The following is a 24,791-nucleotide window of genomic DNA, read 5'->3' as shown; positions in this document are numbered from 1 at the left end:
AACCATCTCCCCAAACGACAACTTTTCCACAACCTACCCATCCGTAGCTAGTCAAGACCACCCAAGCCACTCAGGCCGTTTACTGTCATTTCAGGCCTGAGTCCAGCTGCTGTGCTGCTGTGACTATTAGCCATTACGGCCTCGCCTGCCAGTACTTACACACAGCAGGCAGTGCATATCTTCCAACTTTTGAAAAGCCCAAGGAGGGAGAACTATATTTTTTTTTTGCACTGTCACACCTCTAACTCTGCCTGGAGTCTTTTTATACACTCATTCTACCTTTGATCCCCCACATAGTATTTATACCCCTTCAGTGCTCCACACATTAGTTATTCCACCTTAGTGCCCCCTTCACAGTAGAATGCTCCCTTAGTGCCCCCTTTACAGCAGAGGTACCCCATTAGTGTCCAAACACAATAGAATGCCCCCTGAATGTCCCCTTCATAGTAATGATGCCCATTAGTGCCTCCACACAGTATAATGCATTCTCAATGCTCTCACACAGTAGTTATTCCCCCTAGTGTTCCCACAATAGAATTCCCCCTTAGTGCCTTCACACAATAAAATGTCCCCTTAGTGCCCAAATACAGTAGATATGCCCACTTAGTGCACCCTAACAGTATTGCTGTCCCCTTAGTGCCCCGTTACATTAGTGCTGCCCCCTAAATGCCTCCTTACAGTAGCACTTCCCCCTTCATTCCCCTTTATAGTAGAGCTGTACTTTTAGTGCTCTCCTGACAATATCAAAGATCCTGTAGTTCCCCTGATGAACGGAACACATCAAGCTCTCCCCAGCAGCAGGCACAATGCAGCACAGTCATTGCACCTGCTGAGCTCAGCAGGAGCACGCACTGGCAAGGGGATGATCCCTGGCCTATGCTCTCTCCTACTCAGCCCAGCCGGCGCAATGATGTCACTACAACACTCCTGCTGGGGAGAGTACAGGCTGATGGCTTCCTGCTTCACCATTGCATTCAGCTGCATCCGCAACCTGAGAGATTGAAAAGTGCTTGACGATATCTTGTAATGAGCTGCTGCTGTCCACCAACAGGGAAGACAGAAGTGCTACAGGTACTGTGAGTAAAAAGAGAAAAAGGTGTACATTAAAATGCAAAGCATTATTTTTAATTTTTTTAAGTTTATACAGTTAAAATAACAATGTACATATTTCCAGATATTTTTATTTTATTAAATCTGTGAATAATCTTTTTAGAGAAGATTATTTCCAAATGATCTTTATTGTTTTAATTTAAAATCAGTGCACACATTGGTTGCAAAGGTGGACATAGTTTTTAATTCATCATTATTTTAATGGTTAATGCAGCAGCTCTCTCTGCCTTTATTATAGCAGCAAATCAAAGCACAGTCTGAAGCAGCTGAATCCTGCTTAGCCTTTCAAATGCAATAAATCCTTGTCTGTCCAATCAAGGAAACTCCATCAAACTCATTATCTCACCCAAATTAAACATCGAGATAGTGTTGATCGAGCACCAAAGTGCTCAGGTAGAACAATTTGCGATGCTCGGGTGTTCTACTGAGCACCCGAGCACAATGGAAGTCCCTGCTCTGAAGGGGGGAGGGTGTCGGGACTCTAGTTCGACTTAGGAGTCCCTGCTCTGACTCCATATATAGCTATGTCCATATATGGAATCAGTGCTTGGGGATGCCCCAATGTATTTAAATCTAATTTAGCCTGTATTTCAGAAAAGTTTCTGCTAGGATTCAAACTCATGACCTTCTGCATTAGAGGCAATGCACTTAAACACTCAGCTATAATAGCTGCATAGCCAGTTACTTAAAAAAAAAAAAAAAGAGACTTCTACTGTACTGTACTGTACTTCTACTGAGATCTATACAGTAGAAGTCTCATATTTTATTGTTTTGTGACTGGCTATGCAGCTATATAGTGTAGTGGTTAAAAAGTCACAAACTATTTCAGAAATAGAGGTGAAACTTAATTTATATATATATATATATATATATATATATATATATATATATATATATATATATATAGTCCAGAAAATGAACGGCACTCCAATAGATCATGGACAAATAACTCCTTTATTCACCAGTGTGGTGAATATATATAGATCAGAAGTATGATTTTATATATATATATATATATATATATATATATATATATTAGAAATTATACATTTATTTTGAGCCAAAAGTTAGTAATAGGATTTGAACTTGTAGCTTCTGCATCATAGCCCAGAAATTTAGCCACTACACTATATAGTTGCATAGCCAGTCACTAAAAATAAAAATAAAATATGAAACTTCTACTAAGTAGTTGACTATGCAGCTATTATAGCTGAGTGGTTAAGTTCCTTGTCTCTAATGCAGAAGGTTGTGAGTGTTGGCAGAAACTATTCTGAAATATAGGCTAAATTAGATTTAAATACACTGGGTGTCCCCAAGCACTGACTCCATATATGGACATAGCTATATATGGAGTCAGAGCAGGGACTCCTAAGCCACGGACTCATACTGAGGGATTCCCTCACTGTACAGCATTCTTCTGCATAGAAACAGAGGCTAAATTAGATTTAATTACACTGACTCAAGCACCCGCAATGTGCCGAGCATAGGGATGCTCGAGCCGAACTGGTGTTTGGCCGAGCATGCTCGCTCAACACTACAGGGAGCCTTTTGTAGTTTTATCGAAGGCATACATTTATAGAGAATATAATAGTTACTCTTTCATCTAAGTGGATTGTTGACAAGAATACTATCATACTATCATTACTATCATTATACTAAGAATACTTTCATTACATCATTATATATGATGTCTATATATTGTATATTAAAATGCTCTATATTATTTTCTTGGTTATGACCTTTACGAACAGTTCAATATGAAACCCTCAAACATAACATCCTCAATCATCACTTAAGTCAATAAATAGCAGTAAAGACATCAATGGACATTAATGATCTTCCATTCGTTTTGATACTATAGAATTATAACATCCCCCATTCACACTTACCTGATGTCTCTGACAATCGACCTCTGTATATTTTATCCTCCACAACATCGGTCCAGTAAAGCAAACTCTGATTAAAATGAAAGTCCAATGCAATAGTGTTCCTTAAACCAGGCACTAATAGGCTGTAATCCCTTTTATGAAGGTCAATCCGTCTTATCTCATGACGGATGGAAAAAATGATGAAAGCTTCAAATGTATCTGAAATGAAATTAAGCACATTATTAGTAATTAGATAATTATGACTGGATATAATGACTATGAAGATGGAAATGGTAATTTGAAGGCTGGTTGCATATAACGATTACAGATGTGGGTCACAGCAAACTATATAACGGGAATACATCGTTTCTGGGATACATTAGTGAAATATTTCAATTTTAATGCAATGAATAATGTATGGGTTGAGTTGGTGGCTAGGTTTTCCTTCAATACCTTGATCGAGACAGAGTGGCTCATTGGCTTCTGCTCTGGTACCCAGTATTTGGGGGTAAACAGCCATAAGGGGTGTAGAGGCACCAGCCACACCTGCATTCTAAAGCCCACAAATGTCCAATGGTCACTCTTCCACATACAATTACAGAAGTGTTATAAAATGTACCTGATCCTTTCACACTACTTGGCTACCACAAAGTGGATGGAGTCTTCTACTCCCTTCTTTTTTTATATATTTTTTTAAAGAAGAATAAAAAACTAGAGAGAGGTGGAAACAAAAAACTAATTGCACCACTGGAGTATTGTAATGGACTGATTTCACTATTTCATAATCGCATTTTCCCATATAGGACAATAGTGAAATAAAGATGTTTACTTCAGATTTCATTGTCTCCTATGGAGGAACTATAACTCGTTAATTGGAAACTCACCCTTTGATTTACTCATCTCTAGCTAGAAAATGTGCTCTTTCGATTCTTTGCTCCTCGGGGACTGAAGCTGTCCACTTTTGGAGCATAGCCTTTTGAATCCTTGAAAAATATACAATCTCTGAATAATAACTTTAATGCAATTTGTTGTCAATGTTGTGAAGTGGTAAGATGACTCAGAAGCTGGTTGGAAGAAACACTGGCTTGACTGCCCTTTCTGCACTCTAGTTGATTATAATGGGTGGATCTATTTCACTTGACATGACACAAGCAGAAGGATCTTGCCACACAGGTATTTATTGTCTTTAAACATAAACTATTATTGTGTACAAAGGTTAAAGACTTAAATGGGTCTTCTGGCATAGCACAATCATGAATGACAGACAGAAGCATGTGTAAAAAAAATAAATGAATACAAAAAAGTCATTATGAGACTCCCTCGATTTCAATGCCATGGCTAAGAAGTGTTAATGTCCCATTCTTGATCATGAGACTAATGAAACCAATCTCAAACCTCAGAGGCCACATGGCACATCTCTTCTGAACCTCCTTTGTTTTCTTGGGGACAGGCTGCTTCCAGAACAGTGTTTGGCAGCAGCTTATCCCCACTCTCCCCATTGGTATGCCTACATGTTTATGATAAAGTCATAGCAAATAGCTATTCTTTTCTATATAGGTTTTTAGTGACCAATGGGTCTGACATGCAAATTCAGAAAATTTTCTATTGATGAAAATAAACACATTTGTAAAATCATTGCACACAACCATGATCATCTCCAAATAATGTATTAATGGTATTTTCAGTGGTACATAGAGAAGAAGAAAGGGCTCTGATTATGCCCCCTTTTAATGTTGACTCATGCCACCACATACTTTCCACCATGTCATTATAGGTCTTGTTTGCATCTTTCAACCACAATGTGCTATCATTGACACAATTCCTCTCTCCCTTCATTGCTAACATTTCAGGGGCTACTGAGAAGGAAACTGTGTGCAGGTTCTCAATCTAATAGAGAAGAGATCAAGCCAACCTAGGATAGACCTTCTATCTCAAAGGCTCTTTAGCAGTGATGGCCAGTTCGCAGTGTGCGCCGACAAACACATGCGATCTGCCATCTTCACTCCCAAGTCCGGCGATGCAGAGTTAAGTCCTTACCTGTGCCTGCGCCGCGAGCCGCTCTGAAACACATGCGGTCACCGGGAGCATTCAGTTCTGAGAACAGCCTTCATCGGGCTGTTCTCTGAACTGCCTGCTCCCGGTGACCGCATGTGTTTCAGAGCGGCTCGCGGCACAGGTAAGGACTTACCTCTGCATCGCGGGACTTGGGATTGAAGATGGCAGATCGCATGTGTTCGTCGGCGAACACTGCGAACTAGCCATCACTGCTCTTTAGCAGCTGCAAGATGACTCCATGGTACATACACCCTTGGGTCAATGTTCAGAATTCTTTGGAATCTGGCCTTTCCTTAGTCTTTGCTATTATTATATTGCTTTCCTTAGTCTAGCCAGGCAGAAGTATGAGTACTATGGATGCTGCAATCATGTAGGCTATCATATACCAACAAACTCGCAATGTAAAGATATTAGATTTTAACTGTGATAGTGCTGCACCTATGAAAAGTTTCCTATCCTAGCTTTAGGTTTAACATACACTGTGTTGTGCTGCATTTAAATTAAAGGGGTATTGCTATAATATGGCATAACTTTATGACCGAAGAAGGTCTAAAAGCTGGGACACCACAATCCTGAGAATGAATAGTACTCAGTGCATGCCCCCTGTTAAGTTTCCCCTGCCATGCATATAGCTGTGCAGCATTGCCCCATTCCATTTAATGGATCCGGCTGCAGTTCCCTGTACATAGCCATTACTTTATATGATTCCAACACTCCTTTAGCCATGTGGTTTGTCTCAAGAATTTTTCCTTTGAAAGAAGACAAGCCATTTACATCCGATGCATATTCATAAAACCTACCAATTTTGACAGGACCAGACAACCATTTAATATGTATAGGGGCTTTCCTACTCTCTCCTGATGGCAGATGGCAGGGGAGGTAGAGATTGAGCTGTTGGATTCCAGCTGTCTGATCCTTTGGGGAAATTAATCTCTTTCAGGACTCGCACATGATTGGGCAAGCTGAGAAGGCAGATGAATCAGGGGTCAGATCGACCTGCCTGATGAACAACTATTGTGCATAGCCATCTTGGTGATATAATGGTGATAGAATTGATTTTACATGTTAGGGAATAAAGATGAAATGCATTTTGGAGACTGAGCGGGAAATAGGGGAAATATTTTAATATTTTCTTAACACTGATGACATACTGGCATACTAAAAGCACAAAGGTCCAGATCTCCTCCCTCATCTCCATAAATCACCCTACTCGTGCTCTCCGTTCTGTTAGCGACCTAAGATTAATAACCTCCATAATTCTTACCTCTCACTCCCGTCTTCAAGACTTTTCCCGAGCTGCGCCTACTCTCTGGAATACGCTGCCCCGGAATACTAGGTCAGTTCACAGCTTCTCCACCTTCAAACATGCCATAAAAGCACATCTTTTCAGGCAGGCTTATCAAGCTACCTAAACTGACTATTCCCCGACTAAACCTCTCCCACACCAACTCCTCTGGCCTGAACTCGATCCTCTAGTAGTCCCAAACCTGAAGCAGATCGGCCGGCACCAGTCCTGTCAGTTCAATAATGGCTCAAATCCTACTTATCTCAATCAACTACCTTATGTGTCACCCCTAATTCCTCATAGATTGTAAGCTCTTGCGAGCAGGGCCCTGACTCCTAGTGTTTCAGTTGCATATTAGCCAGTTAGTTTTGTTTCGTACATGAAACCTCATATTTGTAAAGCGCTGCGGAATATGGTGGCGCTATATAAATACATTTTATTATTATTCTATTATTTACTAATCCTATAAATAAGGTGAATTTAGCTGCACCATATTTATCATAGGGGCTCAGGCTGCATGATCGATATAGAGAAGTGAAAGACATTTTTATCTAACTCTGGAGATTTGTTCGAATCGACCATGAGATTCAGTTTGGGCACAAATCCATTCTACTTGAATTGAAAGTGCTTTAAATGCCTAGAAAAGTAATCTCTCTCAGGGAGTCAAAATGGCATATCTTAGGCCTCTTCCCTCTTTTTTTGCGAAGCACCATTCCATTCCTCCCACTAAACCCCCTTTCAAGCAGGTCAGAAAAAGTGTTGAAACCCAAGTTGCTCCAAATTGTGCACATTTTCTAAAATTTTTAAACAGATTTTAGGCACAGACACATTCTTAAATCTGGGCTGATGTCTGCACAACCATAGTTGCTTATAATTACATTTATCCATTGCCTACAAGTTCCATTTACTGTATAGAGGTCTCACTGATATCCCAAATAGTCTTGAAAAAAAATACATTGTATATTTTCTTGATTTTTTTTCTGTACAGACTCGACAAAGTATATTTCAAAGATGTCTGTAAAAGGGTCAACACTATGTAGCCATTGCCAAAACGTTAATGTAAATATAAATGGGACATGCTTGAGCCGAAGGGTTGCAACCTGTATGCTACTTACCAACATTGCTACATGTTTCTCCATCAGGATTCAATGTCCAGCCATCGTAGCATGAACATTTGACCATATTTTTGTGTTGCTCACACACTTGACTACATCTTAGATGCTTTGTGCAATAATCCACAATGTTGCAGGTCTTGTTATCCATACTCAGATACATCCCCTGTGGGCACGAGCAAACAATTCCTCTTCCCGGAGCAACACTGCACTGGTGACTGCAGCCACCATTGTTCAAATAACATTCATCTGAAAGAAATATAAAATAGATAAAATATATTCAATATATATATAAATATATACAAAAACAAGACATGGTGTCTAAAGGTAAGCAAACAACAAATAAAGTTGTGTATTCTCCTAACCATAAGTTTTAAAGTGAATTCCAACATGTGGACATCATTTTGTTTATTTATTTTTTATATGTACCTGTCCTTTTATTAATATATCTTTATATAGGTCAGAATTTCAAAGATTCTTTGCGTAAACATAGAGTTAAGAAGGACCTGCTTCATCTATTCCTATTACTCTATACTGTGCATTACTTTATTATTCCTGCTAGAAGTTATGAGTGATTTGCAATCAGTTTGCTATGAAGGTCTTAATAAATTACCCCCTATATCTCTTACAGTCTTAAAAGATACCTGAGGAAGAGATCTGAGTAGTCTCGAAAGCTTGCAATTGTGTCATCTTTTCAGTTAGCCATTAAAAGGCATCAACCACTGAGGATTTTTTTTCACCATACTTCTGTATGCCTGACACTTTGACATTGCTAAAAATTTTGTGAACCAGGCCATTCTGATGTCTTGGCCCACTATCGCATCTGACAAAATAAATAGATGTTTGATTGTTTTCACAATCAAACAAATTTCTTGGCAGTCTTGCTTTTGTGAAAGTTTAGTATGGTCACCTTTTTTCTCTTCAACTCAGAATCACATTAAAGAAATGAGTTAGATCCCCTCATGAAAAGTCCATAGTATAATAGAGCTCCAGTCTGGTCATTAGTTAAAGATTAGGCTTCATTGGATCATAAAACCACTTGTCGGTATTCATTGACTATCATGGTATTCTCAAAAGACCAACTAAAATAATAATTGATAAAAATATTTATCTGCTTCGTCATTAACAAAATTCCATGTCCATGAAGAAGAACTTCAGAAAATACCAAAGTGAAGTAACTCTGAATATGCCTATTGTATGTTTCAAAAAGCGGGCAAACAGACGTGCGATATGTAGTGAACTCTACTGAATTAAAGGGGTAGAGTAGTTAGATACTGAAGACCGATCCTTAGATTAGGCCATTAATATCAGATCGGTTGCGGTCTGACACCTGGCACCCCCACTGATTAGCTGTTTCGTGTAGCCACTAGTGCTGGAAACTATACACAGTGGACAAATCCAGAAGCACAAGGTTTTGTTCACTAAGTAGAGGCCATGCCAGGATGCTACAGATCAGCTCCCATCAGCACCAGCCTTCCATCCACTGTATAGTTTCTGGCACAGGCAGATACTGTACCTGAAAATATTAATTCGTAAGGATCCTGGGTGTTTGACCCCCACCAGTCTGTAAATGATGACCTATCCTGAGGATAGGTCATCAATATCTAGGTCTCAGAAAATAATTTTAAGACTAATGTGTTTTGATCTGGCTCCAAGATCTTCATCGGCCATCTCAACTCAAGGTACATTTGTTTTTATATTGAAAAAAAATCTTATTATAATGCTCCATGTATAAGGCATGCTCCATCTTCCATGAAACCATAGTATGATACTAAACCTTCACAAGTCTCACCAACTGTCATGTCTATGAGGACTAAATGCTATTAAAACTATTATCGATTTCTCATTATTCTAACTTGAATGTTCTTTAGTGATCTGACAGGAAAAAATTGACAGTATCGGTGAAATAAAAAGCCTTTTTAACATGTCACTTATTTGAATTCAAAACTAGGACCTTGACGTGTTAAGAAAGAAAGACTGAGTGAAGAAGCATCAAGTAACTTTCAAGAAAATCAGGAAAGTTTTATGTGAAAAGGTTAGCTTTTCATGACAGTCTTTATTGCTTGTGACAGGCAGAATGAATGCAAAGTTAGAAAAGGCTTGTATTAAAGAGCATACAGGTTAGTGTAGGTGATTGGTAATTTCCAACTGAAGTTTTTGAGATTTACTCAGAACAAAATCACACACTTAAGAGCTAAATAACTTGCAATTTCTAAAATGTTGTTAAGAGTTGATGGGTGGAGAAGGAGGGAGCATAAAGCTGTTCTGCAAACTCTAACACTGGGATACTAAGGCTAGTTTCACATCTGGGCACAGCTCTCCAGCAGGCTGTTCCAAAAGAGAACAGCCTGCCGCCGCTATACAGATCCGGCATTGCTGGATAGTGCCATCTGCCAACTGGACCCCATTGAATATAATGGGATCTAGCGCTCCCCAGCAAATATGCCAGGATTCGGGCTGACTAAAACTCCTGCATGCAACATTTTTTGTCTGGTCAATTTCCGGCCTTCTTTGCTGAAACAGCCTGCCAGACAGCCGGATAAATTGCTATCGAAAAAAGCAGAAGTACAAAACTTTGCCTTCTATTTAGATTATTGGAGGCATCTCTTTTCTGCAGTTTTGTGCCCATTAACAAATAATTTATTAATGACCAGTGGCCTATTGTGACTTGGGAGCTCATAAAACAACCACAAGTACTTGCTTTTTGCTTTTGTGTTCCTGTGTAAGAACCTTAGCATGCCTCAGTGACCAACACCATTGAAGACCTGCCCTGTCATTATTTAGGCTAGTCAATAAGAATGAAGGCATTAGAAAAGTATTCTTTTCACCCGTCCAGAAGCACGTTTTTACATTATTCCAAAGAAGCAATTATGTCTTGCCTTATCTAATAGAGAAATGTAATATTTAATCAATGGAGAACCCCTGAACCCCTGGAATACCCAATTTTCTAAAAATAATGAGATAATTCTGCTGACTCTGTCCCAATATACACAGCAAAGTTGAACAAAGAGCTACACAAACAGTCAATGTTAGCCTTCTGCATGCACTAGTGCCAATGCTACTACTATATGCATAGTCACATAAAAATGCACATAAATTTTAAATAATGTTCATGTTAATTATTAATGTTATTATATTTTATTATAACCACATAAAGCCCCACAACAGTGGAGCTTTATCTACACAAAAAGGCTAAACTGTGGGTAGCTCAATCCTATATCCTAGCAATAGTTTGAAGCTATGCATTCCTGCAATAGCTTTGGATCTTAGTCTGCCCCTTGACATATGTTCCAAAGATAAACATTTCAAAAGTATTTAGGACTTCTTCAAAGACACCTTGTGGGTTTTGAAGAACCTTTTAAGTGTTTTCTTCAAAAATATTTCATGATCACGGATGCTTTAACTTCAATACCTTTTATGAAGACTTTGTAAAGACTTCTCTTTCATAATTTGTACGACATTCACTGTAAACTCAAATAAGAGGGTATCACATGCGCTTAGAGACTTAATATTAAAATTCCTATACAGTTTTTGTTGATGTACTCCATGCTAGTTTGTTATGAATGTTGTGTAAAGTAGCAGCATCTAGCTCCAGTGGAGATCAACATCATCACTAGTCATCAAGAGTATTCTAATCACAATTTTTTTGGGCGAATATCGGCATTTTGAGAATCCACGAAGATGTAGAATATAGTGCTATATATTCGTAATCGTGAATATTCTAGATTTTTTTTGTTCATCAGTAACCTCCCTTCTCGCTTGTGGGCCAATGAGAAAGCTGCAATATATTTGTCAGAGCTTAGAAACATCCCTAGCAACCAATAGGAAAGTTGCCTACCCTTTACTATATAAGAAACTCCCCAGCAGCCATTTTCTGCATTTCTGAGAGAGAGAGCAGTGACATTGCTGTGCTCTGTGCTTTCATCTGGATCATATTCCTTATCAAATTACAGTAGATAGTTAGTTAGCTTATATATATATATATATATATATATATATATATATATATAATACAGATAGTTAGTGGGAGATAGTCAGTGTAGGTTAGATAGTGATATAGTGTAGCTGATAGGTTCCACTGCAGGGTGTTAGGTAGTGTGATAGGAATTACTGTTTCTCTGCTGTCCATACATACATGCTACAGACACAGTGCCAACAATACTTAGTGCACCAATCAGTAATATCTACTCAGAACTGATAAAATGTGAAGTTGCATGTATTGCGCAAAAAAATATGTGCATCATTAGTGGCAATTTGCGCAATCGCTAAAATAATGACGAGATCACAAATTCTAGAGTTTGTAAATTTATTGCGAATATTATGCGGAAAACTCACAAAATATTGCGAAAACGAATATAGCCTATGTCGCTCATCACTAGTCAATGTTATGACAACTGCCCTTCTAAATCTAAGGAATTGGCTGATGTTACCTACAAGTGATTATATTTTAATTATTTTGACTTTTTTGGGAGTAGAGTTAGGCCTCAAAAATACAAAAGAGACATCTATTTGGAAACTGTATGGAGTCCATCCCTATGTCACCATATGGTACCTCCAAGTAGAAATGTATTATTGAGCTGGTTTCCTGTAGAATTAAACCTTCTAAATAGGAATACCACCATAGTGCAGTAGGCAACTATGCTTTACATTGGAGGCTACAGAGGTACATTGTGGCTCCACAGTTTTCTAGAAACTATATGGTGTGAATGAGAGATTGAAAGCTGAAACAAGCTTCAGATTCTTCTGGAGAGTTTGGCATATCCACAGGACATACAGTACCATAAAAATCAGATAGGTTCAATTTGTGGGCTCAATAAAAAGGGAGTCTCTTGACTATACATCTCTCTAGATATCAATAGTTTCCTCACCAGATGAATCTGGAGCTCTTTGTCATCAAAATACTATATATGGGGATGGGGGTTTGAATATGACTAATGATGAGCAAACTTCTTGAAATTTGATTTAGTCAAATCACTCAGGTGATTTAATTACGTTCCACATAAATTTGAGCCAAATTGAAAGTGTTCCAATTAACCTGAAAAGTTGTGGATAACATTCTGGGGTCTCTTTGGACTGTATGCCATTCATTTTAAGCTCTTAATTACTAAGCCAGCATTAGTAATCTTAAAGTGACAGTGAACATATATGGCTATGAGTAAATGTATGGCTTCTAATGGTAATAGTCCCTTTAAAGAAAACTGCACTGTTGGATTTTTATGTTTTAAAAAAAATGGTCCTAAAAATGTTAGCTTTTTGGTGGGTAATGTCTGCCAATATGTATATACACATACACCACCCAAGGTCATGTGGTTCTCCTTCATCTTTTATCCAAATAATCAAAAATTCTAATGTAGTTTTGACCTGATTTTTGGAAAATCGAGGTTGAATTAAATTATTCTGGAATTGTTTCACTCATTTCTAAATATGACCTAAATGTGTTTTAAGATCATATATCTTTAGCTTCATATGCCCATTAGGTATCCCCTTGAGAACTTCTGCCATAGCGGATACTAGTAAATTAGGTATCTTTTCTCAGAAAACATATTAGTTGTATGCAAACATATTATTCTCTTCATGAATTACATCACACAATAATATAGTGCAGAATAATTGAATTCAAACTGAAAAAATACCACAAATTTCGCCTTCATCAGATCCATCGGGACAATCTCTTCTCCCATTGCACAACTTCTCAGGCTGCAGGCAGATGGAGGTATCGTTAGCACAGGGGTATTTGGGTGGTCCACACATATAACCTTCGCAATCATCCTCATCAGAGTGGTCGTCACAATCAATATCGCCATCACACACCCACGCATTGCTAATGCATCTCCCTTGGGAAACAGAAATAACAGAAATATCAGTAGGACATTTCAGAATATTTGCATCTCTCAAAACTATTGCCTACAAAAATCAAGGCTAGCTATTTTATGAAAGCTTGTGCTTTGCATCCCAGTCTTAAGTATAGTTTAGTGCTTTGCTTTGGTGATTTTCTTTTGATAAAAAAAATTGTAGCTGTGGATACTTTTACTGTATGATGTTTTTTAAGTTCAAATATTCAAAACGAATAATAAAAATATAAGCAGCATCACCACTTCCTAACCACAATAGATGCAGATATGTCTCTGCCAGTTCTTTTGGAAATTTTACCCATATGCTGCCTCCACCATTTATTGAAACTGTGGCCTACCTCTTCTGATGTCTCCTCCTCAGAACCCCAATCCGCCTCCTAGGTCCTGTCCAACAGACAATCATAATCATAGTCCTCGCCCTCCCCGCCACTTTTATAAGACTGTGATATGCCATTGTGGGATCCTTGCCACCCTTCCAATTCCCTGTTCTGTATGTGCCCCTGTCACTACAAATGCCCTTGCCCCCACCACCATAGCTACAAGTGCCTCTAATACTACTATCACCACCACAGCTATGCATGGGGTCCTCTGCCTGCGCTTGAACCTCGTCCACATAGAAGTCCAAGTGCTGAAGCTGATGCTTTTCACACAACTCATCAACAGGGACAGAAACCATCTTGAGTAGTACATAGAGTTTTATTTCCTCTTCTTAGGAAAAATGAAGGCTCCCTACTAGGAGGGGGCAGGGAAGACAAAGATGATGCAACTAAAAGGATGTTTAGTGGCTGCAAGGAGAAGGAGAAGGAGGAATGTTGTGACACCTTGCTTCAAGGCAGAGATGACCTCTAAATCTTCCTGCTGTGACTAAGAAGAGGAGTCAACCATCCAATCTACAAACGTATCCTGTTTGTCCTTAGTAATAATGTGCTGCCTACCAAAAATCAGGGAAAAGTGTGTAATAATACTACTACTGGCTGAATGGCTGGTGATGTTACTGCTGTTTGCACTACTACCCACATTCTGACTCTCGAATGACGAGGCATGAGTTTTTTTTTTTTCTACTGTTCTGTTTACCATTTTGTGGTAAAATGCTTTTGCTACCTTGAAGTAATACATGTTCATTAACAGAGGTATACTAATTCAATTTTTTGGACTAAAGTGCATTCACTAACATGGGTACAGTGATGCAGTTTTTGTAGTAAAATGCTTTTGCTGTAACAAAAAGATATATTGCAGTTATACCACAGTTTACTAACACAGTTTTACTAATGCAGTTTTTGCAGTAAAAAGCATTCAACAACACCGGTAAAGTAATTCAGTTTTATTACTAGCATGGATATAGTAATGTTTTTCGAGTAAAATGTGTTTACTAACACGGCTATAATAATGCAGTTTTTGCAGTAAACCGCTTTTGCTATAACACAGTATTTTGCAGTAATACAATGTGTTCACTGATATAGGTACACTAATGTCTTTATTACAATAAAATTCATGTGCAGTTTTACTGTAAAGGTGGATTTACATGTCCAGATAATCAGACAGATCATCAAGAATGAACATTCCTGAAAACACTCAATCCCGACAATCTGCTTGTCATGGGGTGAAACTGTCATTCATGCAGGCACCTAAATTATTGATTCTGGATAGCAGATCATGCTGTCTAAACAGCGATCTGCGGCCTAGAAAGAATGCAGCTATAGTAATGCCCCGCCCTCGCACTGTGGATGTGATTGCTGCATGTAAATGCTCCACTTAATAAGCAGCCAACTATGGATTTAGATGTGCAGAAGAGCATGAAGATAGTCGGGAAGAAAGCATTCCTTACCAACAATCTGCTGCTCATCTGCCCATCAAAAGTTTTTTTACTGTCCACTATCTTGCAGTAATACAATGTATTGAATAGCAGGGGTTAGGTTTTGACAGACACAGCCACACCACATGCTATCAGAACACAAGCTGAGAACAGAATGGTGTGTAATTGTATTCTCAGCAGAAGGACTTGTCAGAATTCTTACCCTGATTGGCTAATCAGGCTATCTGTCAGCCTCTGAGCCAAACAGGCCAAGCCCTCTTCCTCTTAGGGCATGTTATTCTCTATCTTCTTCATTCTTGTACTTTTCCGTGCCAAATTTTACTGTAAAATAGCTCTGGGTGGCGTTTTTCTGTGATTCATCTGAATCAAATCTCCAAAACTTTGTATTCATCTGGAAGGCAATTTATGTGAAATTCATAACAAATCTGATTTTGCTAGAATCGATTCCCTCATCTATAGATTGAACAATTAGGTATAAAATGTTTTTTAATCATGTAGATAAAATATCATACATAACTGGTTTACTGTAAAAAATATATATCTTTTTGAAAACCACCACAAAGAGAGCATATAATCAATGAGCAATGGAGTACATTTATGAATCTCATCTAAGATTTAAACAGTGTAAACTTCCACTAGTCAATCTAAAAATGCACCAGATTTATCACAGAGGCTAATACTGGATGATAAATCTGCTGCACCTTTAAATTTTCTAGTCTAGAATTTTTTGGTATTCTACAAACATTTTGGTTCACAATGTTGCATCTTTAGACCACATCTATTTCTGATAAGCCATATCCCCGTCCTGCTAAGCCTTGCCCACTTTCCCAGAAGGATTGAAAACATCACTTTAGTTAAAGACACTTTGTAAATGTGGCAAAAGGTGTAAGCACCAGAATTTTCATTAGTAAATCAGCCTTAGTATGTAATAAAAAAAATTGTTATGATCGTGACTACTGAGTCTTTTATTTATTTATTTTTTATATCCCTTTTATTTTCACTACATTTTTTTCCTATCTTGTCGGCCTAGCAATTGACAAGACTTGATTCTTGTTGACATATGTTTCATCTCTAATATCAATCATTGCACATCTTCCGGAAAAAAATAAAAAAAACTCAATTGTCTTGTCCTAGAAGTATCACATTAGAATTACAAATTGTTTTATTATGTAAAAAAGATGGTATTTTATCCCACAAAGCAATTCAGCGAAGTAAATCAGCTTAATTAAATACATTTTACTTCCCAGCAACTAAGGAAGAAAATTGAAATATGATTTTCTTTCCCTTGACTTCGCTGGTAAGATATGCAAAGTAAAATAGAAATGTTGTAGAAAGAAGAGTTAATATGTAATTGTTCTACTTTGGAAACTTCATTTTACTTTATTTGTATTTTTATTTATTTGCTTAGTGTGACACAGTAAAGGTAATTGTATGGGGAGGCAGGTATTTTCCTCCCAATGTGTGCTGCTGAACTGATTAGTGGCCAGGTGGGGGTCAAACACCGGACTTAACTCATGTGCTGGTCCGGGTTTTGACAACACCTAGCTGCCTTCAAAAGATAGCTGGGTTCAGCAGAAAGGATCTCTGTATTGGGATCTGAGGCTTGTGCTGGGCTTGGAGGTCTAAGACCAGTGTGAGGGGAAACAGGCCGCCTAAAGTCTGTTCATAGACTCTTTGAGGCAGAACTGCCAGCTGGGTGTAAACTAACACCAAAACCAAAAGGTGACTTTTTGTGTTGAATGTGACTTTTTGTTTATGAACTTGCCAAGAGTGGGAATAAACACTGAACTGTTTGATTTAATAACTGGTTGGTGCCTCTATACTGTGTCTGCTTATCCTGTCTACCAGAGCAAACCCCCACAGTTGGTTGAGGATGCGGGCAATTGCAGTGAGGCTTGCGTAAAAGCCGAAATATTATGTATTTATTTTTTCTCTGGGCACGGATGTATGTCCTGGATTAAACCAGCTAAATTTCAACCCGTGTTACTTGGCAAAATGGAAGCTTTAATGAAGGCCCTCTTAGAGGCTAACCTGCAAAAGCGGGAGGCTAATAAGCAGCAGCAAGAAACAAACCAGCTGCTGCTGCAACACGTGATGGCTCTACAGATGGCAGGAGCATCCCCGAGCGTTCACGATGCCCGGAAAGAGGTTCTTACAGCGATCCCCAAGATCGCACCCGTGGATGACGTCAAAACCTACCTGGCGGTATTTGAGAAAGTGGCAGTGAGGGAGAATCTACCTCGAGATTAGTGGGCTGAGGTCGTCACTGGCATCCGAGTCCCAGCAGGTATATTTCGACTTACCAGACGAGCAAGCGGCCGACTACCAGAAAGTCAAGGGTGAGATCCTGTCGAGGCTGGGGGTGAATGTGTTGGTCAGGGCCTAGAGGGTGAACCAGTGGGAGTTTAACCCAGCTGAGCCCGTGAGACCCCAGTGTTATGCTTTATTCCAGCTCTTGCAAAAATGGCTACAACCGGACGTACTGAGTTCCACTGCTTTGCTGGACCGTATTTTAGCTGATACTTTCTGGAGGGCGTTGCCATACCCTCTTCAGCACTGGATTGGCCAGGCATCTCTTGTTAATTCCCTTGAGATGGTGGACCTGGTTGAACGATATGAGGCTACCAGAAAACTAAAGGGTAGCTTTTTCGGAAGGGGGCAGTTAAACTCAGACAATCCCCACCCCAGACCCAGAGGCTGGAGCCAAAAAAGCCCGCCTGGGAGGTACCCACTGTGAACCTGGCTTCGGTGATCTGTTGGCGGTTTTTATGAGCCTGGTCATGTAATGGCCGACTTTCCCCATAGGGTTGAGCCCATGGACACTAACTATGGATACTGTCGGTCTCTATATGCCAGGAAGCTGTGTGCAACAGGTACCATGGAGTCTCTAGATAATAATTACCTGTGCCAGGTGGAAGTGGGAGACACTCCAGCAGTGGCTCTGCTGGACTTGGGGAGTCTGGTGACCCTGGTAAGGGCTACCCTGGTTCGACCTGCTTTTACTGGCCGGAAAGTCGAGGTAATGTGCATACATGGTGACTTAAAAGACTACCCCACCACTTTGAAGATTTTAACCATGGTTGCTGGCAGGAGGATTCATGAAGCGGCCATCGCCACAAATCTACACTATGAACTAATGATAGGAAGAGACTTCCCGGGCTTCCCAGAACTGTGGCCAGCTATGAGACTTACCGGCCCCCAAGAGTCAGGTATAACCCCAGGGGATTGGCCTTGCTCAAGTGGGAGGCCAAAACCCTGGGAACCTGAGGCCGAAGGGCCAGCGGTAGGGGTGACTGCCACTTTGGTGGATGAATGGGGAGCAACCCCGTTGAATGTGATGGTTGGGGAGGTGGAGGACTAGCTGCCGGGCCCTGAATTGGCAGACTTGAATGTCTCCGGTGATAATTTCGGTACAGCACAACACAGGGACCCGACATTATCTCGAGCCTGGGAGAATGTGTTAATGATCGATGGATAACCACAACAACTGGGGGCTGAGTCGATATTTCCTAATTTTGTGGTTCTCTGTGATTTACTGTATCGAGTCAACCAACTACGGGGGAGAATGTGGAACAGTTGGTAGTGCTCAAGGCTTATCACAAACTGGTACTAGATCTAGCGCACCAACATGTTCTCAGGGGTCATCTAGGATTGCAGAAAACACAGGCCCGTATACTACAGTGGTTTTACTGGCCCAGTGTGTTTAGAGAGGTGGAAGATTTTGTAAGTCTTGCCCGACCTGTCAGATAACTAGCCCCCAGCCCCATTTCTGTAGTCCCTTAGTACCTCTCCCGATCATCAAGTTCCCGTTTGAAAGAATCGCTATGGATCTCATAGGACCCATACCAAAGTCCGCTAGAGGGCATCAACACATTCTCCTCATCCTAGACTACTCTACCCGGTACCCGGAGGCGGTGCCACTGCGGAATACATCGGCCAAACTCATAGCTAAAGAGTTAATGGAGATGTTTTCCCGCATAGGACTACCCAAAGAGGTTTTGACGGACCAAGGGACCCCATTCATGTCCAAGGTCATGAGGGAATTGTGCAAGTTGCTGCACATAAAACAGTTACAGATGCCCATCTACTATCCGCAAACGGACTGGCTGGCAGAAAGGTTTAACCAAACCTTTAAAAATATGTTAAAAAGAGTAATGTCCAAGGGTGGAAGGGACTGGAACCTCCTCCTGCCCTATCTCATGTTCGCAGAGTGAGAGCTGCCCCAGGCCTCTACTGGGTTCTTGCCCTTCGAGCAGCTATATGACAGACATCCTAACGGGCTGTTGGAAATAGCCAAGAAGGCATGGGAAAAACAACCCACTCCGTATAAAAGTGTTAATGAATACGTCACCCAAATGCAAGAACGGATAGAGACAGTGTTGCCTCTGATTCGGGAACATATGGAGGTGGCTCAGCAAGCTCAGAGTCGAATCTATAACCGGCAGGCTCGAGTCCGGAGCTTTAACCCGGGTGATTGGGTCTTGGTTCTGGTACCGGAGGAAGAGAAGTTGGTTCTGGTACCGACAGTGGACAGCGGACAGTAAGCTCTTGGCTAGGCGGCAGGGGCCCTACGCGGTAATAGAGAAAATTGGAGATGTAAATTACAAGGTACACCAGCCAGGGCGGCGAAAACCAGAGCAGGTCTACCATGTTAATCTACTAAAACCTTGGAATAATAGGGAGACCTGCGCTGAGGACAGACCACAGTCGGTTTATCTAGGGGAAGAGGTTTTGGCCCCTCTATCTGCTTCAAGGGAAGCGGTTGCCACAATAAGATATGCTGACAGCCTCTCCTCTAAACAGGCTCAGGAAGCCAGGGAGTTCGTTAGTCGGAACACGGATGTGTTCTCGGGACTCCCTGGACGCACTTCCATAATCCAGCATGATATTGTCACCGAGCCCCAGGCAAAAGTCCGGTTAAAGCCGTATCGGGTGCCCGAGGCTCGGCGAAAAGCCGTTTCGGAGGAAGTGCAGCTAATGCTGAGGCTGGATGTCATCGAGGAGTAAAAGTGAGTGGGCCAGCCCAAATAGTTCTAATACCCAAGCCAGACCGGACATTATGGTTCTGTATGATTTTTGGAAATTAAATGAGATTTCTAAATTTGATGCGTATCCCATGCCCCGGGTGGATGAGCTAATGGAGCGGTTAGGACAGGCAAGGTATTTCTCTGTCTTGGATCTCACCAAAGGGTACTAGCAAGTGCCCTTAACGGAGGCTGCCGAATAAAAAACTTCCTTCATCACCCCTGAGGGGCTGTATCAGTATAAGGTGTTAACCTTTGACCTTCATGGCGCCCCCGCCACGTTTCAATGATTAATGGACATTGTGTTTTGTCACCATTGTTGGTACGCCTTGGCTTACCTGGATGATATTGACATTCATAGTACTGTTATGGAATATAATGGACACTTGCTTGTCACTTACAAAATGGTGTCTGTTTGAGAGACAACCCCCAGTATGCATTCTATGATTGAAACTATTTGCAGCAAAAACTTGAAACTGTCAGGAATTCCTCTAAGTCCTTCATACATATCCCTTAAACTTATTTCCTGTTTACATTCCTTCTTGCTAAAAGGCCAATCATGTTAGCAAACTCCTCCCACTAATATGGAGGGTATATAATGTGAAGCCCCCACCTAATAAATTAGAGTTATGCTTTGACCTTATCTAGAGTGTCAGTGTTATTTCTCTCGCCGTGCATGCACGTTATCTATCTATCTAATTTGGAGCAGTGTATCAACCTACCTGACCATTGATCAGAACCAGAACAGTACCGACTGGGAGAGTCACCTGCCCAAGGTGCAGGCCGTAGTGGACTCCCTTCGGAAGGCTGGACTAACCGCTAACCCAAAAAATGTGTGATAGGGTTGGAGGAGACTAAATAACTAGGGTATGTCATTGGGCGTGGACTCATCAAACCCCAATTTAACAAAATAGAGGCGATACGGAACTGGTGAGCTGACCCTCTAAAAAATTATATGCGAGGGCCTGCTGGTGAGCTGACCCTGTAAAACATTGTAGGTAAGGGCCTGCTGATGAGCTGACCTTCCAAAAAATTATATGAGGGCCTGCAGCTCAGCTGACCCTGTAAAACATTATATGCGAAGGACACATATGCGAGGCTATTATATGCGACGAATAAGCATGTTGATATGATGGAAGGGGAGAAGGAGGATGAGAAAAGGAAGATTCAACCATATACTCTTGTTTGTGGTGGAAGGGGTGCATGGGAATACAGTGTATTCAGTACATTATAAACAGTGATGGACGAACATCTGCCGGGATGGTTCGCGAACGCGATCGCTCGAACACGATCAAATGTTCGCGAACCGCAAGTTCGCGGTGGGTCCCACTGCGAACCTGAAAAATGGGTCCCAATAGCAGGCGAACCTGAAAAACCTTCAGCTCATATTTGCAGCCAAGAAATAATTACTAGAAGTGCGCAAATAGTTCCACAACATGGACAGTGACATACCAGATGTATTATTCGAATTTGCGATCTCCATTCATAAATTTTTTCAATGCGAAATATCGGCAATATAATTTTCGCTTACTCACATGCGCAAATGCACTATAAAGAACGTATATTGGTATATAACACCTTCAATCAGTTTTTTGGGGGACGACTGGTATATCACACCAGTAGAAATTATTTGTTCCAATAACGCTTGTCCCTCTATATACTTGCAGTATCGCAGCAGAACCGCACACAACTGCCGCACAATACAAATGCACTATAATATACTGTCTAACATAGAAAGTATATTATAACATTGTACAAGGAAAGCAATCCATTAGAATATACATAAAATAAAACGTAACCTTTAATAATGTTACTATGAGGGTCCATTCACACGTCCGTAAGTGTTTTGCGGATCCGCAAAACACGGACACCGGCAATGTGCTTTCCGCAATTTGCGGACCGCACATCGCCGGCACCATAATAGAAAATGCCTAATCTTGTCTGCAATTGTGGACAAGAATAGGACATGTTCTGTTTTTTTGCGGAAACGGAAGCACAGATGCGGAAGTGCAAATGCGGATGCGGACAGCACATTTCGGCCCCATTGAAAATAAATGGGTCTGCACCCGTTCTGCAAAATTGCGGAACAGATGCGGACCCATTTTGCGGACGTAAGAATGGAAAAGATATCCCTCAAAATGAAAATAAATAAAATTATTAAAGTTAAGTAAAAAGCATAGATGTGATAGGCAATAACAAGTGCTCGGCGGCACTAAATCAGAAACCATATGTCCTACCACAATCCGGGGGGTTCCAGTGCACATCCATGAACCCCGGAGGGAAAGCAAAAACCATCTATCCCTGGGCTAGAGGATGATGTGGTATTGAAGGACAGGGTGGGCAAAGAACTGTCCCTGATATTGCCCTGCAGGGGGGTGCTATTCTGGCCCTGATAGCCTAACCACAGATCAACCGCCCTGATAAGAGCGACCCCGTCCGGAACCTTACCCTATATAAAAATGGCCCTAGTAAGCCCCTAGCCCCTAGCCCCTGACTTCCTGGTGATCACTATATAGATCTATGTGTTTTTGACTCATTATAAAAGTATATTATAAGTATATCGCACCCCTCTGTGTATCACACCTATCGATAGCACACCTATACCAGTCCTTAAAAGGACTTTTGTGGCCCTATTAGCTAGCGTTTGGTGTCCCTAACAGTCTGTCCCTGCTCCACACAGCAACCTCTCCCTACACTGGCAAAACACTGAATGTAAAATGGCGGCCACATCAAGTTTATTTATAAGGTAGGGGGTATGTCCATGTGCTGAAACGTCTCAATTGGCTGTCCTGTGCCACCTGATGGATGTGTCATGGATCAAAGTTCTTCACAATGTAAAAGAATATGGCGGGCGCGAATATCTCCATATGTTTGCATCTTCTGCGAATCGCGAACACGCAAAGTTCGACGTGAAACGACCGCCGGGCAAACTGCAAGGCCATCTCTAATTATAAACAACACATTTAAAGTGCCTTTATGTTTATCAGCTTTCCTCTGGTGGACTCGAGAAGTCATGGTCAATCCAGGCCTTGTTCATTTTTATATGAGTCAACCTGTCAGCATTTTCACTTGACAGGCGGATGCGCTTATCTGTTATAATGCCACTAGCAGCACTAAATACCCGCTTAGACAAAACGCTGGCGGCAGGGCAGGCCAGCACCTCCAAGGCGTAGAGCGCCAGTTCATGCCACGTGTCCAGCTTGGACAGCCAGTAGTTGTATGGCACTGAGGGATCATTGAGGACGCACTGCAAACTGGGACATTAAGCTAGGTTCCGTGGATGATTGTTTTTCTTGTGCTCTGGCAGCAGGCACAGTTTCACCGCGCCCAGGGCCACGGACTCTGCGTGCACCATCAGAATCACGGCCACTGCCCCATCCCTTACTGCTCGCCTTCTTCATATTAAATGTTATATATGATTGAAAGTCTGTCACATGTACAGTAGCATAGGATTTGGAAGTGTATGTGCAAACAAATTCAAAAAGGTATTTGGGATGTGGAAATGTCACACAGGAGATATCCCGCAGATAATGTAAATGCTGTCACTAGCGGCTAATAAAAAAATTACAGGAAATGTCACAGTTATTTGGGATGAGGAAACGTTATACAGGAGAGGTACTACCGGTAATGTCACTGTCTGCAGCGTCTACGCAAAAAAGTACACTGTATGTCACAGAATTTTTTTTGAAGCGCACACGTTACACTGCATATGTGGCCCTGGTAATTTCACACCGACTATTGCAAAAGTACACTCTATGTCACAGATATTTTTGGGATGCGCACACTTTACACAGGAGATGTGGCGCAGCTAATGTCACTGTCCGCAGAAAACACAGTCTATGAAAAAAAGTACACTGGATGTCACAGATGTTTTTTGGATGCGCACACTTTACACTGGAGATGTGGCACAGCTAATGTCACTGTCCGCAGCGGACACAGTCTATGGAAAAAGGACACTGGATGTCACAGATATTTTTTGGATGCGCACACTTTACACTGGAGATGTGGCACAGCTAATGTCACTGTCCGCAGCGGACACCGTCTACGGAAAAAGTACACTGGATGTCACAGATATTTTTTGGATGCACACACTTTACACAGAAGATGTGGCGCGGCTAATGTCGCTGTCAGCAGCGGCCTAACTATTGTATGCTATTTAGCACAGGATGCGCTAAAAATAAATATTGCTGCCACACACAATAGTCCTTAGAAGGACTTTTGGGTCTGTAAAGTTTTAGCTATTTAGTGCAGGTTGCGCTAAAAATATAGTTTGCTGCTGCCACACACAATAGTCCTTAAAATGACTTTTGGGTCTCTGAAAAGTTTTGGTGTTAATAATATTCTTAAATCACTCCCTACACTGTCTGTCCCTTCCTCAGCACAGCTGTCCCTGACTAAGAATGAGCCGGACATGCATCATCGGGTGCTATATAGCACCCGATGACGCGTCCTGGCCAGCCAATCACTGTAATGCCATAAGCCAACATGGCTACGGCATTACAGTGAGGGCAGTACTTATCCACACGTTTTTGGGCTGCGTAGCAGCCAAGAAACGTGCACGGTGGAGACTCGAGCATTGCCCTCGAGCAGATGCGCTATTCGGCCGATTACCGCCATGTGCCAAGCATCAAGATGCTCGAGCTGAACATGTGTTTGGCCGAGCATGCTCGAT

At 41.1% G+C, this 24,791-nt stretch overlaps 1 protein-coding gene across 1 annotated transcript in view; it reads right to left on the bottom strand.

Moving 5' to 3' along the window:
* The window catches only part of LRP1B (LDL receptor related protein 1B), a 1,344,280-nt gene that overhangs the window by 599,302 nt on the left and 720,187 nt on the right, over window positions 1-24,791 (bottom strand). Inside the window, exons 23-25 of the mRNA XM_040441523.1 lie at window positions 13,064-13,264; window positions 7,434-7,679; window positions 3,000-3,197 (exon numbers count right to left, since the gene is read on the bottom strand). Coding sequence (XP_040297457.1) covers window positions 3,000-3,197; window positions 7,434-7,679; window positions 13,064-13,264 — 645 coding nt within the window. The remainder of the gene's footprint in view (window positions 1-2,999; window positions 3,198-7,433; window positions 7,680-13,063; window positions 13,265-24,791) is intronic.

This window comes from Bufo bufo, chromosome 7 (genome assembly GCF_905171765.1).
Source record: "Bufo bufo chromosome 7, aBufBuf1.1, whole genome shotgun sequence".
Lineage (NCBI taxonomy): Eukaryota > Metazoa > Chordata > Amphibia > Anura > Bufonidae > Bufo > Bufo bufo.
This window is presented reverse-complemented; position numbering and strand designations above follow the sequence as displayed.